Source organism: Coregonus lavaretus, assembly GCF_964263955.1.
Source record: "Coregonus lavaretus genome assembly, chromosome: 26".
NCBI lineage: Eukaryota > Metazoa > Chordata > Actinopteri > Salmoniformes > Salmonidae > Coregonus > Coregonus lavaretus.
The window spans coordinates 33,152,996-33,170,197 of record NC_140013.1 but is presented as its reverse complement, the minus strand read 5'-3'; the positions used below and the strand labels follow the sequence as shown (position 1 = coordinate 33,170,197).

At 44.9% G+C, this 17,202-nt stretch overlaps 1 protein-coding gene across 1 annotated transcript; it reads right to left on the bottom strand.

Moving 5' to 3' along the window:
* Positions 1 to 3,750: 3,750 nt before the first annotated feature.
* On the bottom strand, positions 3,751 to 17,137 carry LOC311101995 (ephexin-1-like; the record flags this gene model as incomplete). The annotated part of the gene is made up of 13 exons (XM_084143219.1): positions 3,751 to 5,147; positions 5,323 to 5,427; positions 6,606 to 6,685; positions 6,823 to 6,981; positions 8,764 to 8,927; positions 9,183 to 9,272; positions 10,882 to 10,956; positions 11,127 to 11,256; positions 14,431 to 14,583; positions 14,794 to 14,954; positions 15,058 to 15,293; positions 16,847 to 16,932; positions 17,127 to 17,137. The coding sequence occupies 13 exons, from the start codon at positions 17,135 to 17,137 to the stop codon at positions 4,897 to 4,899; spliced, it is 1,701 nt and encodes a 566-aa protein (XP_083999345.1). The 3' UTR covers positions 3,751 to 4,896.
* Positions 17,138 to 17,202: the final 65 nt, after the last annotated feature.

Below are 17,202 nucleotides of genomic sequence, written 5' to 3'. Positions count from 1 at the left end.
CGACCTTCAGACAATATTTAGACAACCTTCAGACAACATTCACACAACCTTCAGTCAACGCTCTCAAAGAAACCGCTGTAGCGCTCTATTAAAACACACACTCCCACACATGCACTCTATGCACTCTCCTATGCTTCCACAGACACAAATACACAGTAAATGCTGTTTGCTGTTGCGAGATGAGTGTGTGAGAGAGGTGCTATTTTAAACAGTGGCTGAAATAGAAAGCAAATGGCTACTCTGGTATCAGTGCAGGTCCGTGGGTAATACTTGTGACGAGTACTGAGGATACGAAGAGGCAGGACGCAGACGCAGGAATTAACAAGGTCAAGGTTTACTCAAACAATGACAAAGAGAATTAACAAAGATAGAGTACATGACACGAAGCAAAACAAGCACACACAACATCCTACAGAACAGTCCAGGGCAGTAAAATTGTCCTTAGTTCGGTTTTACCACCACTGTGGTTGCAGCACACAACATGCAGTGAGATGGTTGGCCTCAATTTGGACAAAGCTAAAACCTCTAACTGTAGACTATGTGTGTCATGGCATCTAATCTAAACATCTGTTCATTATAATGTGTAGGGAAGGCCTACTATATGCAGTAGTAGAGCCTATGGATGGTCATCTACTAATCAGATGCATTTACATTAGCTGGACAGCAGGGGAAGTAGTGTTTCATCAAAATTATCATTATAATATAATATAATATAATATGCCATTTAGCAGACGCTTTTATCCAAAGCGACTTACAGTCATGTGTGCATACATTTTTACGTATGGGTGGTCCCGGGGATCAAACCCACTACCCTGGCGTTACAAACGCCATGCTCTACCAATTGAGTTACAGAGGACCACATTATATATCATATATTAATAGTAATGCTCATTTGTTCAGGTAGTATGTTAAAAGATGGTCTAATGTTTGTTAAACATGAATATTGGTAAATCCCCATTACATAACAAGTCTTAATCTCTCAAAGCATATAATATATGTTTTATGTTTCACATACACCAGATAGGTGCAGTCAGTGGCGACCCGTCATTCAGGGCAGGTGGGGCAGAGACCCACCTGTTTTGAGCCCCACCTGTTTAGCTAAAAATAATATATATACAGTGCATTCTGAAAGTATTCAGACCCCTTGACTTTTTCCACATTTTGTTACGTTACAGCCTTATTCTAAAATGGATTAAAACATATATATATATATATCTCATCAATCTACACACAATACCCCATAATGACAAATCGAAAACAGGTTTTCAGAAATTTGTGCAAATTTATTAAAAATTAAAAATATGAATACCTTATTTACAGAAGTATTCAGACCCTTTGCTATGAGACTCGAAATTGAGCTCAGTTGAATCCTGTATCCATTGATCATCCTTAAGATGTTTCTACAACTTGATTGGAGTCCACCTGTGGTAAATTCAATTGATTGGACATGATTTGGAAAGGCCTGTCTATATACTGTAAGGTCCCACAGTTGACAGTGCATGTCAGAGTAAAAACCAAGCCATGAGGTCGAAGGAATTGTCCGTAGAGCTCCAAGACATGATTGTGTCGAGGCACAGATCTGGGGAAGGGTACCCATTTTTTTTTTGCAGCATTAAATATCCCCAAGAACACAGTGGCCTCCATCATTCTTAAATGGAAGAAGTTTGGAACCACCAAGACTCTTCCTAGAGCTGGCCGCCCAGCCAAACTGAGCAATCGGGGGAGAAGGGCCTTGGTCAGGGAGGTGATGGTCACTCTGACAGAGATCCAGACTTCCTGTGTGGAGATGGGAGAACCTTCCAGAAGGACAACCATCTCTGCAGCACTCCACCAATCAGGCCTTTATGGTAGAGTGGCCAGACGGAAGTCACTTCTCAGTAAAAGGCACATGACAGCCCACTTGGAGTTTGCCAAAAGGCACCTAAAGGATTTGGCCCATGAGAAACAAGATTCTCTGGTCTGATTGAACTCTTGAATGGCCTGAATGCCAAGCGTCACGTCTGGAGGAAACCTGGCACCATCCCTACGGTGAATCATGGTGGTGGCAGAATCATGCTGTGGGGATGTTTTTCAGCGGCAGGGACTGGGAGACAAGTCAGGATCGAGGGAAATATGAACGGAGCAAAGTACAGAGAGATCCTTGATAAAAACCTGCTCCAGAGCGCTCAGGACCTCAGACTGTAGCGAAGGTTCACCTTCCAACAGGACAGAGACCCTAAGCAGACAGTCAAGACAACGCAGGAGTGGCTTCGGGACAAGTCTCTGAATGTCCTTGAGTGGCCCAGCCAGAGCCCGGACTTGAACCAGATCTAACATCTCTGGAGAGACCTGAATATAGCTGTGCCACAATGCTCCCCATCCAACCTGACAGAGCTTGAGAGGATCTGCAGAGAAGAATGGGAGAAACTCCCCAAATACCGGTGTGTCAAGCTTGTAGCGTCATACCCAAGAAGACACAAGGCTGTAATCACTGCCAAAGGTGCTTCAACAAAGTACTGAGTAAAGGGTCTGAATACTTATGTAAATATCATATTTACAGTTTTTTATTTTTCTACATTTGCAAACATTTCCAAAAAACTGTTTTTGCTTTGTCATTATGGCGTGTTGTGTGTAGATTGATGGAGGCTGTAACGTAACATAACGTGGAAAAAGTCTGAATACTTTCCGAATGCACTGTATGTAGCGAATATATACAAGAAGCGGGAATTTGAATTGTCAGTCATCTAATCTAATTGGATTGCAAAACAATTTGATGCGCGGGCTCCGTCTAAAACCTGTGATTCAGTATCATCTGTCATATCCTGAATTATACACGTGACAGTGTTATTGTAAAGTGGGATTTCACTGACCTTTGTAGCAGCAGTTCTTCAACTTCTCGGCAAGCATCCACGACTGAGGGCATGACCAGCTTGTCAACTATAGTGAAAGAAGCCTGGCACTTGGAAATGTTATGAGAGAGTATGAAGCCTTCAGTAAAGTGTCGTTGTCTGTGAAATATTTTGCAGCATTTTTGTTTGGTTTGTCATCTCATCTTTTTTGGGTAAAAAAAAGAAGTGTTTATTTATACTTGAGACGGGGATGCTTTGTTTCTAAATGTCTGCGCATTTTCAATGGCTTCATAGCATCGTTGCTGAGGCAAGTCTGACAGACCGGTTTTGGTGTGCAGCTGTCATTTCAAACAAATCCAGGGAGAGAGAGAGTGAGCGTGCAGGCTGTGCGCAGGGCTATTGTGTGTGTGTGTGTGTGTGTTTAGTGTAGCTATACATCGTCATGGCAACACAATTTGTTTACTGCAGCCTCGGTTCAAAATACATCCCATCTTTAACCTAGACTGCAGCATGCATAGTTCAGCACATTGCGCATGTAGACCTACCTCAAGTAGGACCAGAAACCCCCCCCCCAATGATATTCAAGACAAATATGCTGCAGACTGGCAAGCATTCCGCCATGGACTGGCGCTGGTCCACGGACCAGGGTTTGACTGGCTGCACTAGGCTACCTGCCACCTTATTATATATTATACCATTATATATTAATATAAAATAGTAATGCTCAATTGTTCAAGTAGTATGTTAAACGATGGTCTATTGTTTGTCAAATGTTTTGTAAACATGAATATTGTGTCAGCAACCTTTCTTCAGGTTAAATCACATCTCCACATTACCAGGAATTCATTCAGAGATAAACCTAAATCAGTGCTCAACATGTGGGCTAAATACCAGTCAAACCAGTTATCAACACAAATCATTTCCATTTGAATTTCAGATTTAGTTTTTATTAACAATAAATTACTTCTTACATAATGAAATTACACAATTATTCAGTAATTATTTCATTACATTCTGAACATTCAAGGCTTACAATATACACACGTACACATACTCATCATACACACAAACATTTTGTCACTCGCATGCCATTGCAGTGCTGTCAGTGTGCTGGCACTTTCTGTGCAGATGCTTCAGGACCAGGTGTCCGTGGAGCGTTTTTGGTGTTGGACAGGTTGTGCAGGATTTCCCCAAGATTGTGTGTGTGTGTGCGTATGTCAGCGTGCGTGCATGTGTAAGTGGCATATCAGTATTGGCGAGGGAACTGACCCCCAGAACACATGTCCACTCTGTAAGCAAGGCCTGTGATTCTGTAGTGCTCGTTTTCTCCAGTCGATTACCTCCAGCCCAATACTGAGCACTCTGTCATGTGATTGTTCTATTTACCGTACAGAATCATGAAACATTCCCGGTTAATTTCCATTCAATGCCGGTGGCCTGTTTTTAAAACTTGCTTCTTGTATGGTTTCAATAGAGGAGTTGCTCTTTACAAAAGGGTGGATCGTCAAGCCATTGTTCTGGGGGATTTAACTATCTAGCAAAGAAGCGCTTAAAAAAAATGAAAGAACAAAACACACCCATGCAGTTGAGGCAAGGTTACAATACATTCACATGCTACCATCCCCTTAAACTGTTTCTTCTCCCATCACATGCATAGCTCCTATTCTACTGGAGCCTTGTTTTACAGTTAGACTGTTAGTGCTGAATCATTCCACTTGAAGTAGTGTAAGACATGCAGTGTGTTGGAGTTATGGAAGAAGTGCTCTGATCGTAGGACCCATCGAGGGAGCCTGGGACCCTAAACGCTGGTGCCTGGGGCCCTAAACCCTGGAGCCTGGGACCCTAAACCCTAAACCCTGCAGCCTGGGACCCTAAACCCTGGCACACCAAAACCACCTGAGAAGGGGAAACAGTTAACAGGAAATAATGTCATTGCATGATGTCACTTTCCTCCAATGCAATCCCATGCTCAAATCACATGATCTCTGTCATTTGAGCCATGTGGTCCAGTAAAGATTGCTGCCAGGGGGTTCCAACCAATTACTTTCAGGGTGGAATATTATGTGCTTCACTGCCCCTCCTCTGACTGGTCAGTCCAGGTACCGAAGAAGTTGGAGACTTTGGGTGTTTTGGGGGTGCGTCTGGCCCCCCGGGAGCCCAGTCTGGCCCCTGAGGAAGCGCCCCCTCCCTGGGCCAGGTGGATCCTCTGGCACTCCCTGAGGTTCTGGGCCCGCACTTCCTGGTTCTGGATCTCCTCTACCACCCGACAGGGGAACCAGCCCCTCTCTCCATCATGGAGCCTCTCACCCATCATCCAGCCTGAGGGGGTGATAGAGGGGAGAAAGAGAGGGAGAGCGGGGAGAGAGGGAAGAGGAGTGTAGATATAGAAACAGAGGGAGTAAAGGGAGGGATATTAAATAACAGGCAGCCTGGTGAATCTACAGTAGAGCTCCTAGTAATAACATCTCTCAGGAGATATGTTGTCTGGTCTCACCATCGTCTGTCGTCTCCAGGATGTTCAGCACGTCAGCCATCTCAATGGACAGCTCATCTGGCTCCTGAGATGAGTACGACTGAATACACTGGACCTGGAGAGAGGCTGACCACACACACACACACACCATGGCACATTAATAATATACACTATATATACACAAAAGTATGTGGACACCCCTTCAAATGAGTGGATTCAGCTATTTCAGCCACACCCGTTGCTGACAGGTGTATAAAATCAAGCACACAGCCATGCAATCTCCATAGACAAACATTGGCAGTAGAATGGCCTTACTGAAGAGCTCAGTGACTTTCAACGTGGAAACGTCATAGGATGCCACCTTTCCAACAAGTCAGTTCGTCAAATTTCTGCCCTGCTTCCCTGGTCAACTATGCTGTTATTGTGAAGTGGAAACGTTTAGGAGCAACAAAGGCTCAGCCGCGAAGTGGTAGGCCACACAAGCCCACAGAACGGGACCGCCGAGTGCTGAAGCGCGTAGTTCCAAACTGCCTCTGGAAGCAACATCAGCACAAGAAATGTTCGTCGGGAGCTTCATGAAATGGGTTTCCATGGCCGAGCAGCCGCACACAAGCCTAAGATCACCATGCACAGTGCCAAGTGTCGGCTAGAGTGGTGTAAAGCTCGCCACCATTGGACTCTGGAGCAGTGGAGGAGGAATAATGGTCTGGGGCTATTTTTCATGGTTCGGGCTAGGACCCTTTGTTCCAGTGAAGGGAAATCTTAACGCTACAGCATACAATGACATTTTAGACGATTATGTGCTTCCAAATTTGTGGCAACAGTTTGGAGAAAGACCTTTCCTGTTTCAGGATGACAATGCCCCTGTGCAGAAAGCGAGGTCCATGCAGAAATGGTTTGTTGAGGTCGGTGTGGAAGAACTTGACTGGCCTGCACAGAACCCTGACCTCAACCCCATCAAACACCTTTGAGATGAATTGGAACGCTGACTGCGAACCCGGCCTAATCGCCCAACATCAGTGCCCGACCTCACTAATGGCTGAATGGAAGCAAGTCCCCGCAGCAATGTTCCAACATCTAGTGGAAAGCCTTCCCAGAAGAGTGGAGGCTGTTATAGCAGCAAAGGGGGGACCAACTCCATATTAATGCCCATGATTTTGGAATTAGATGTTCGACGAGCAGGTGTCCACATACTTTTGGTCATGTAGTGTATATACCACCTGTAATTTGGTACCTAAGAGTTCAGCTGTGAGTAGTGGATGTCATCTCTGTGTCGGTGTGTGTCATCTTTGTGTATGTCTCACCTGGTAGATGGTCGATGGTGGACATGAATCGCGTGCGGCGGTTTGGCGTGAGAGCACAGATCCAGCGCAGCTTATCACTCCTGGCAGCAGCATACAGGCACACATGGGAGATTGATCCGTTATAAACAATGACGTACAGAGAAGGACTGTACAGAGTACACTAGGTGCCAAGGGGGCTTGAGGCTCATATATAATACTGTTAGTTGTAGTCACTCACATGCTGGAGGTCTTGAGCATGTAGTTGACAGACCTCTCCTCCTGGTTCTCCAGGAGTTTCAGGTTGAACACGTTGGCCAGCATCTGACCTTGGTCTTCCAGGTCCTCAGTCCTCAGCATGGCCCGCGTGCACGAGTCCAGCACCTGGAACTTCTCACCACTGACGGGGACACACACACAAACAAACACACACACATAAACAAAGCCTCCTGTGAGCACAGGGCAGTTTTGCAGGTAGTATAGTCGTGGTCAAAAGTTGAGAATGACACAAGTATTGGTCTTAACAAAGTTCACTGCTTCAGTGTTATGAGATCTTTTTGTCAGATGTTACTATGGTATACTGAAGTATAATTACAAGTATTCCATTAGTGTCAAAGGCTTTTATTGACAATTACATTAAGTTTATGCAAAGAGTCAATATTTGCAGTGTTGACCCTTCTTTTTCAAGACCTCTGCAATCCGCCCTGGCATGCTGTCAATTAACTTCTGGGCCACATCCTGACTGATGGCAGCCCATTCTTGCATAATCAATGCTTGGAGTTTGTCAGAATATGTGGGTTTTTGTTTGTCCACCCGCCTCTTGAGGATCGACCACAAGTTCTCAAATGGGATTAAGGTCTGGGGAGTTTCCTGGCCATGGACCCAAAATTTCGAAGTTTTGTTCCCTGAGCCACTTAGTTATCACTTTTGCCTTATGGCAAGGTGCTCCATCATGCTGGAAAATGCATTGGTTATCACCAAACTGTTATTGGATGGTTGGGAGAAGTTGCTCTCGGAGGATGTGTTGGTACCATTCTTTATTCATGGCTGTGTTCTTAGGCAAAATTGTGAGTGAGCCCACTCCCTTGGCTGAGAAGCAACCCCACACATGAATGGTCTCAGGATGATTTACTGTTGGCATGACACAGGACTGATGGTAGCGCTCACCTTGTCTTCTCCGGACAAGGTGTTTTCCGGATGCCCCAAACAATCGGAAAGGGGATTCATCAGAGAAAATGACTTTACCCGAGTCCTCAGCAGTCCAATCCCTGTACCTTCTGCAGAATATCAGTCTGTCCCTGATGTTTTTCCTGGAGAGAAGTGGCTTCTTTGCTGCCCTTCTTGACACCAGGCCATCCTCCAAAAGTATTCGCCTCACTGTGCGTGCAGATGCACTCACACCTGCCTGCTGCCATTCCTGAGCAAGCTCTGCACTGGTGGTGCCCCGATCCCGCAGCTGAATCAACTTTAGGAGACGGTCCTGGCGCTTGCTGGACTTTCTTGGGCGCCCTGACGCCTTCTTCACAACAATTGATCCTCTCTCCTTGAAGTTCTTGATGATCCGATTAATGGTTGATTTAGGTGCAATCTTACTAGCAGCAATATCCTTGCCTGTGAAGCCCTTTTTGTGCAAAGCAATGATGACGGCACGTGTTTCCTTGCAGGTAACCATGGTTAACAGAGGAAGAACAATGATTTCAAGCACCACCCTCCTTTTAAAGCTTCCAGTCTGTTATTCTAACTCAATCAGCATGACAGAGTGATCTCCAGCCTTGTCCTCGTCAACACTCTCACCTGTGTTAACGAGAGAATCACTGACATGATGGCAGCTGGTCCTTTTGTGGCAGGGCTGAAATGCAGTGGAAATGTTTTGGGGGGATTAAGTTCATTGTCATGGCAAAGAGGGACTTTGCAATTAATTGCAATTCATCTGATCACTCTTCATGACATTCTGGAGTATATGCAAATTGCCATCATCAAAACTGAGGCAGCAGACTTTGTGAAAATTAGTATTTGTGTCATTCTCAAAACTTTTGACCACGACTGTAGACTTCGAAACTACCTGTATACAAAATAATGTGTTGTAAGGGGGAGCAATAGAAAGTCCCAAACTGAAAGTGGGTGTGCACTGTGACCCCCAATAACCACTAGCTGTCTCTGTGTGATGATGTCATGTGCTGACCTGGAGCTGCGCTTGGTGATGAGCAGCAGGTTGTTGAAGAGGAACAGGTAGACAGGGTGGTGGAGCTTCTTGCTCCGCATGGTCCTAGTGCTCTTGGGCCCGGCCATCTGCTGGACCTCACCCTTCTTCAGCAGCCAGCGGGAGTGGGAGATCACCGGCACCGACTGGAGGGAAAGGGTCACAGTTTACAAGGTCAGAGTTCAACTCAGGGTTATTATAGATCATGGAGATCTCTTTTTTTACATCAGAGTTTTTATATTTGAAATGCCAACATTTCGGTCCATTGACATCAAAGGATTCAAACAGGCTATGAACCTAACTGAAATTGATAACCTTTGACCAAGTCTGTTTGTGTCAGTCTGGCAGTGTCACTGTTTGACTATACAGAATGTTGTCACATGACTGGCGGCTGCAGGTACCTTAGACTTGAACTCCAGTGTTTTCTCAATGCTGATGAGTTCCTCTGTACGACTCATCTTCCTCACACCCTCGTTGCACTCCTTCACAATCTGAAACGCACACAAACAAACCATTATATAAGGAACAAATCCCAAGACTCCCTTGGAATTGTATATAGTCAGTTAAAGACATGCTCCGGAACTTTGGCGACTAGTAAGTATTTTTTTAAACCTCCTGCTTTGGGCTGAATGTGTCAATGTGTAGATTATGTAAGGGATAATCAACGAGGGGCTATGCGTTCTATGGAAAATAATGAATGACGTGTAAGGGGTTTTCCACGCTAGCGAAGTGGAACTGACCTTCCACAGACTTGCATTATTTTCCAGAGAACGCATAGAGCCAGAGTTGATTGTCCCTTTTATACCATGGCCATAATTTAACACATTACTGCTAGAAATGTGTTCATTTGCCAGTAGAAATGTGTTCAACATCCACTGAAGTAGCTAGATAGCTACAGTAGTTGCCATGGTAACCAAACAGACTTGCTAGTTTAGCTAACCAAAACATCAGTCCTAGCTTGCTATTATGAAAATTGAATTCAACAGCAGCTCAAACAAAACATGTAAGAGTGAACTATAACCATTGAATTCTGACGTGCAAATATACCGTGCGTTATAGGGACATAATGCACACTCTAGAATGCCCATCAAGCCAATTAGAAAGGAGTATTCAACAATGCCATGGTATAAACATGCATCACCTATAAGCAGAGTTACTGTCTTACCTCAATTAGCCACAAATTCCCTAGTTTGAAAGCGACTGTTTACTGGAAGCTATGCAGCGCCATTTTCCCTACATTTTCCCACACGGGGGCCAGCCCCCTAGCAATTCCAGTTCTAGCCAATGAGCTTCAGCCCTCGCCATTTGAGTGACAGCTAGCAAGATGCACAGACAGAAGAGCGAGAGAGAGAGAGAGAGAGAGAGAGCAATGACGTGGTTAACATATCTGTACATATGTGACGTAGTACTACATTTTTGCAGACCACTTTTGGATCGTGAGCGCTACTTTCTGAACTACTGGCAAAAAATTATACAAAAGTACCGGAGAATCTCTTTAACAAAACATTACTGGGAGCCAAAGAATATATGCAAATTGTGACTTCAAAGGAATGGGTGCTGAACCTGTTTCAGAGAGCAAACCCTATATTTATGTAGAGGCTATGCTCCAATTAAAACCACATTCCTTCGTTTGTGGTATCATGACAATCATCATTCCATGCAAAGCATAGAGAGGCGTGACAACACTAAGTCTCCCCAACATGATGATGGCAATGATTGTTTTTGATGGGTCGGCAGGTAGCTTAGTGGGTAAGAGCGTTGTGCCAGTAACCGAAAGGTCGCTGGTTCTAATCCCCAAGCCGACTAGGTGAAAAATCTGTCGATGTGCCCTTAAGCAAGGCACTTAACCCTAATTGCTCCTGTAAGTCGCTCTGGATAAGAGCGTCTGCTAAATGACTAAAATGTAAATGTAATGTAACACTCAACACCATGACATGCCCTGAGCCTATAATCACCACCAGCATTACTTCCTCCAACACGCCCCAGGCCAGTACTGAACCAAATCCCAGACTTTTTTAGTACTGTAAACTGGTTTGGCACTGTTACTGTACCTGTGTCAGTACTGGACCCAAGCAAAGTCAGCACCCCTCCCTACTGTACCTGCTCCAGCTGCTGGTGAGCCTTGATAGCATTGGCCTCCATCTCGGAATTCTCCTCCGCCTTCTTCAGAATGTTCTGCAAGCAAACACAGCATCAGAAGCTCAACGCAAAAATTACATCCTGAATACTGATACTGCCATATGTTAGCACACAGTAAAGCATTATCACAACTCGCTTTTCAGAAACGCCATGCTCCCCCCATCTTTCTACCGTCTTGGTTCAGCCCACTCTCTTGCTCCACTTACCTGGACCAGCATTTTGAGTCTTGTGATCCTCTGGAAGGGGAGGATGAGGAAAGAGGTGAAGGAGAGGCCTCGGACACACGGATGGTTCTCCAGCTGAACCATGGTCTCGCGGAACGACTGGTTTCCCTGTCTGGACAAAACACAGACATGTTCAAACCACCACAAAGACAGCCAACACAAAACACAAGCATGTTCAAACAACCACAGACTGAATCAGTGAGATTGTCTGACAACATACGGCCTACGCAGAGAGTAGACAAGCTTCACAGAGTTGATAGATGTTGCAACAGACTACTACTACTAATGCTTTATGATATTAGGGGAACTTTTACTCAGAGCAACAAATCACCACACTGACGTCATCCAGGCAGGTCCAAACACACAGACCACACAAATCCATCCATCCATACGATGTGTCCTACGAAAAACCACAGCCACCTGTTAACTATGACTTCACCCTGTCTTGGCAGTACAACCAAATGCCCAGCAGAGGTCTACCTCTCTAAAGTTAGCCTGATTTCTAGCTCAGCAAGCTTAGTTCTTTCCCACTGTGTTTTATAAGAATGAGAGGTGTTTTTTGCATAGAGAGGGCAACAATCGCCTTTGCTAAATTTTGACGCAAGCTACGTGCAGCCTGTCAATAATCTGGTTAGGAATGAGAGGTAGCAGTGAAAACCTCTTAAGAATCTCCCAGCCAGCCTTGAGGGGAGAATGCACTCACTGCAGAGCAAAACAGCTGCTCACACTAACGTCACCAATACCTAGGTGACTCACAGCATAGTCACTGATGTTCTGTATGTCGTTAACGGTCACTATATCACATTATACGGAACATGTCAGTACAGCGCATACAGGTAATTGCCAAAATAATGGAAACACTTGAGTAAATGAGGGATACAAAGTATATTGAAAGCAGGTGCTTCCACACAGGTGTTATTCCTGAGTAATGAAGCTATTAACATCCAATTGTGATTAGGGTCATGTATAGAAATGCTGGGCAGTCCATTATTTTGGCTACCATGGCTATACCCCCATAGGATGACAATGCCACCTTCCACACAGGGCACGATTGGTCACTGAATGGTTTGATGAGCATGAAAAAGATGCAAACCATATGCCCTGAGACAGCGTTTTCCAGCACCATCAACAAAACACCAAATGGTGGAATTTCTTCTGGAAGAATGGCGTCACATCCCTCCAATAGAGTTCCAGACACTTGTAGAATCTATGCCAAGGTACATTGAAGCTGTTCTGGCTCATGGTGGCCCAACACCCTATTAAGACACTTTATGTTGGTGTTTCCTTTATTTTGGCAGTTACATGTAAATCACTGAGGTATGAGTAAATGTAATGTAATGATGTGATGTGATATGATAGGTGATGTAGGTGATGGAGTTCCGAAAATCAGGCCCCAATTCCTACCCTAAATCTCTTGATATGTCATATTTGGGTATTGCTTCACAGCTCTAAACTCCATGGTATGTTTTTTCCAGTGTGCGTCTGGTGATTGGTAACTGGCTCAGCTCCCAGTGTGTCTCTACCATCCATGCTGTCAGTCCTGTAGGGCTGCCTGCGTGGGAGCGTCAATCTCTCTCTCAGGTATGTGGTGATGGTGGTGAGGGACAGGACAGACATCTACGTTGACAACCAACCACACCCTGCTACTGCTGCTACCTCACAACGCAGCCTGCCTGCCTTCATTATCAATGCAAACCCTGTTCGGTTCTCTCATTAAAAACACAAATACAGGCTGACTCACACATACACACACAGACATACATATATAGGCACAGAGACGAATCCGCCCAGACACAAGTATGGACACATACGCATACTCATACACACACAGAGACACATAAATACACACACACACAGATATACACACATATAGAGGGGAAGTGTGTGCTTCATCCAGATCAGGACAGGTGAACAGAATGTTATTCAAGACAGAGGTGTTCTGTTGTTATCATAGAGTTCTGTTGTTATCATAGAGTTCTGTTGTTATCATAGGGTTCTGTTGTTATCATAGGGTTCTGTTGTTATCATAGGGTTCTGTTGTTATCATAGAGTTCTGTTGTCATCATAGGGTTCTGCTGTTATCATAGCCACAGCTCAGGGTTCTTTCTCAAGGATTTGTTCTGTTCAGTCAATATGATGGACAGCCACTTTCCATTGTGCTGAAAGTCCTGTGTTATTCAGTCAGTACACACACAGTACATAGGTCTACTGCGCATAAATCACATAGATGGTCTTACTCAATTCAAGCATGATTTGAACTGTCAACTCTTAATTGAAAATAATTATCTGTGATGGGCAACAGTTTGGCACAGCTACCATACCAACCACAACACCATCCCTATTTTACTACTGCACAGAGAGGTTACACCACATATCGTACGACTGTAGACATTAGTTGGAGGGGTACCCACAGAGAGGGTACACCACATATCCTACTACTGTAGACATTAGTTGGAGGGGTACCCACAGAGAGGTTACACCACATATCATACTACATTAGTTGGAGGGGTACCCACAGAGAGGTTACACCACATATCATACTACATTAGTTGGAGTGGTACCCACAGAGAGGTTACACCACATATCGTACTACTGTAGACATTAGTTGGAGGGGTACCCACAGAGAGGTTACACCACATATCATACTACATTAGTTGGAGGGGTACCCACAGAGAGGTTACACCACATATCATACTACATTAGTTGGAGGGGTACCCACAGAGAGGTTACACCACATATCATACTACATTAGTTGGAGGGGTACCCACAGAGAGGGTACACCACATATCATACTACATTAGTTGGAGGGGTACCCACAGAGAGGGTACACCACATATCATACTACATTAGTTGGAGGGGTACCCACAAAGAGGGTACACCACATATCATACTACATTAGTTGGAGGGGTACCCACAGAGAGGTTACACCACATATCATACTACATTAGTTGGAGGGGTACCCACAGAGAGGGTACACCACATATCATACTACATTAGTTGGAGGGGTACCCACAGAGAGGGTACACCACATATCATACTACATTAGTTGGAGGGGTACCCACAGAGAGGGTACACCACATATCGTACTACTGTAGACATTAGTTGGAGGGGTACCCACAAAGAGGTTACACCACATATCGTACTACTGTAGACATTAGTTGGAGGGGTACCCACAAAGAGGTTACACCACATATCGTACTACTGTAGACATTAGTTGGAGGGGTACCCACAGAGAGGTTACACAATATATCCTACTACTGTAGACATTAGTTGAAGGGGTACCCACAGAATGCGTCGGTAGTTCTTCTCCTGGTACACCTGGTTGATGACATAGGTGATAAAGACGTGGAAGTGCTTGACGGCGTGGTGGTGGACAATGTCACACACATCTGAGATCTGGAGCGACTGTTCGATGCGGTTCTCCAGGTCCATCAGGAACCTAAGGAAGGATGTATAGTATGACATCATCAGCAGGGGACAAGTGAATAAAGTTCACCATACAACTATTACAGTATGATATGGAATGAAAGATGAATAAGGACTTGTTTACTTTTTACTTTCAGAAAGCTTAACAGCAGTTTAGTGGGGTCAGTAATCAAACGTTGCAGAGAGGATGGGGGGGCTGATTAGTCACACACGCTTCTTTTACCTCTCGCTGGCCTTCATCACCTCCTTGATGTTGGAGAACAGGAAGTGCATGTCTGATTGGCTGAGTGTTTTGACCAGCACAGGGTTCTTCAGGAAGTGGGTCTCCAGCACCTCCAGACTTTTGTAGTAGGATGCCTCTGAGGTCACCAGCTCAAACATGGCCTAGAGAAGAGAGAGAGGACACAGGTCATGTAAGGCTCTCACTTACCATTCAGGTAAGACCTCTCTGACCTTTCCCTCTACTGTATGACCTTTGACCTCTCACCTCTTGTATGATGACCTCTCTCTGCAGTAGCTGGGTGAGCAGGCCGCTCTGCTGCACAACCTCCAGGTTCTGCCACAGACTCAGAGAGCAGGAGTTGTTCCTCAGTTGCAGCTGCAGGGCCGGTGGGGACGTCACCCCTAACCCTGCGCTGATCCCTGAGGTCAACCCATCCTGCTGCCGTCGCTGCTCGATCTCCTGCTGCTTGGATGTGTCCCGGTACTCCTGGTACAGGAAGGCTGGAGGGACAAAAAGGGACAAAACAGAAAGAACAAAGGACACAAGGAAGACAACATGAGTCTGAGGACACAGGCATGTTTGGTTTGATAACAATCATATATTATTAGGGTTATTTAGCAGACACTTTAGTCCGAAGCCACATCATACAGCATATGTGGCCCATGGGGCAATCAAACGTATAACTCACAACCACACTTTGGTGTCTTTACATTGACCCCCGTGACCCAGAACTAAAACATTCCCTTCATATTTATGTGACATCGTGGAGTTGTAACTACATGAGTTATTGTGTACAATTTGGAAAGAATAGCTCTAATCTCCTTTGAAAGAATGGATCTCATCTCCTTTGAAAGAATGGATCGCATCTCCTTTGAAAGAATAGTTCTCATCTCCTTTGAAAGAATGGATCAAAACTCCTTTGAAATAATGGATCTCAACTCCTTTGAAAGAATGGATCTCATCTTCTTTGAAATAATAGATCTCATCTCCTTTGAAAGAATGGATCTCAACTCCTTTGAAAGAATGGATCTCATCTCCTTTGAAATAATGGATCTCATCTCCTTTGCATGTTGGCGGGCCACCAGTGGCTGACTGACTACACATTTCTCTATCAGTCCTCTCCTTTCTTTCTCTTTACCTCTCCCTCAGCCAGTTTCAGGTGAAAGAGGGCTGAATATTTGCACATTGATAAGCAGGGTGGATAGTTGCAGAGGAGAACATTGGCACTGTGTGTGTGTGTGTGTGTGTGCGCGTGCATGCGTGTGTTCGGTCCTCTCACGCTACATAGAGGTTAAGGTGACGTTGAACAGCAGGAAACAGTTGCATAAGCCCCCTTAGTCAGATTCAAATGCTAACCTATTGTAGGTGGGCGTCTGGTATTGACACTTATATAAGAGAGGGAGAGAGAAAAGAGGGATATAAAGACAGGGAGAGCGAGAGATGGCGAGAGAGGGTAAGAGAGGGTGAGATTGAGAGAGAAGGAGAAAGAGAGAGGCATGCTTGAACCAACATGTTGACAAGAAGCACTTTCTCCTGAGTTATTCCATTAATGCATCCCTTCAAAGGACATCCTTTTATTTACACCCACAGAACAGGTGTGCAGCACCTGACCTTTGACTCTGCAGGTGTGCAGCACCTGACCTTTGACCCTGCTCTGAACTCATCTATACCCATTACTGTAAGTACAGAGAACTGAGCCCCGCCACACACTAAACTTAACCTTCAACCTTGACGCATGCACAGTGAAGTTGTAAGTGATAGATGGATGCTACTTAAGGGAAATCTTGTTATTTTTAAGGCTTTGTCATAGGATATGTTGTTGTTAACAGCAGTGTGTGTGAGTGCGTGCGTGTGTGTGTTCATACCTGCATTCATGTGTGTACCTGCATGTGTTTGTGTGTACCACTACCTGTGCATGTGTGCGTGGTGGAACAGAAAATATGATTATGTTAGAGCAGCAGCAGCTCTGGAGGTTGTGGTGCTGTGGGTGGAATACATATGTTACCTCCACCTTGTGTGGAATTGACAGTTCTACTGGCTACATTTTACTCACCAATATTCTTAACAATGTTGAGACTGTAGCAGATGGATTCTATTTTCAATGGTGTTGAGCCCTTTCTTTCCCCGTTGCTCACCAACCTGAGTAGAGAAAGAGAGAATGAGGAAAGAAAAAGAGAGAAAAATAAAGATGAGCGATGAGCAAGGAGATGCCTTGACGTCAACGACAAAACAGTATTCATCCGATAATTTACAACAATTCGAGGACACTCATTGGAGCATCTGGAGGTCTATGAGAGTCAGTTGAGAGCATTTCATTTCACATTGTCCAATACCATCTGTTCATTTTGCGTGGGCTGCCTAACACTGCATGAGAAATGCTAGATATTCACATCTCAACAGGCTACCTAT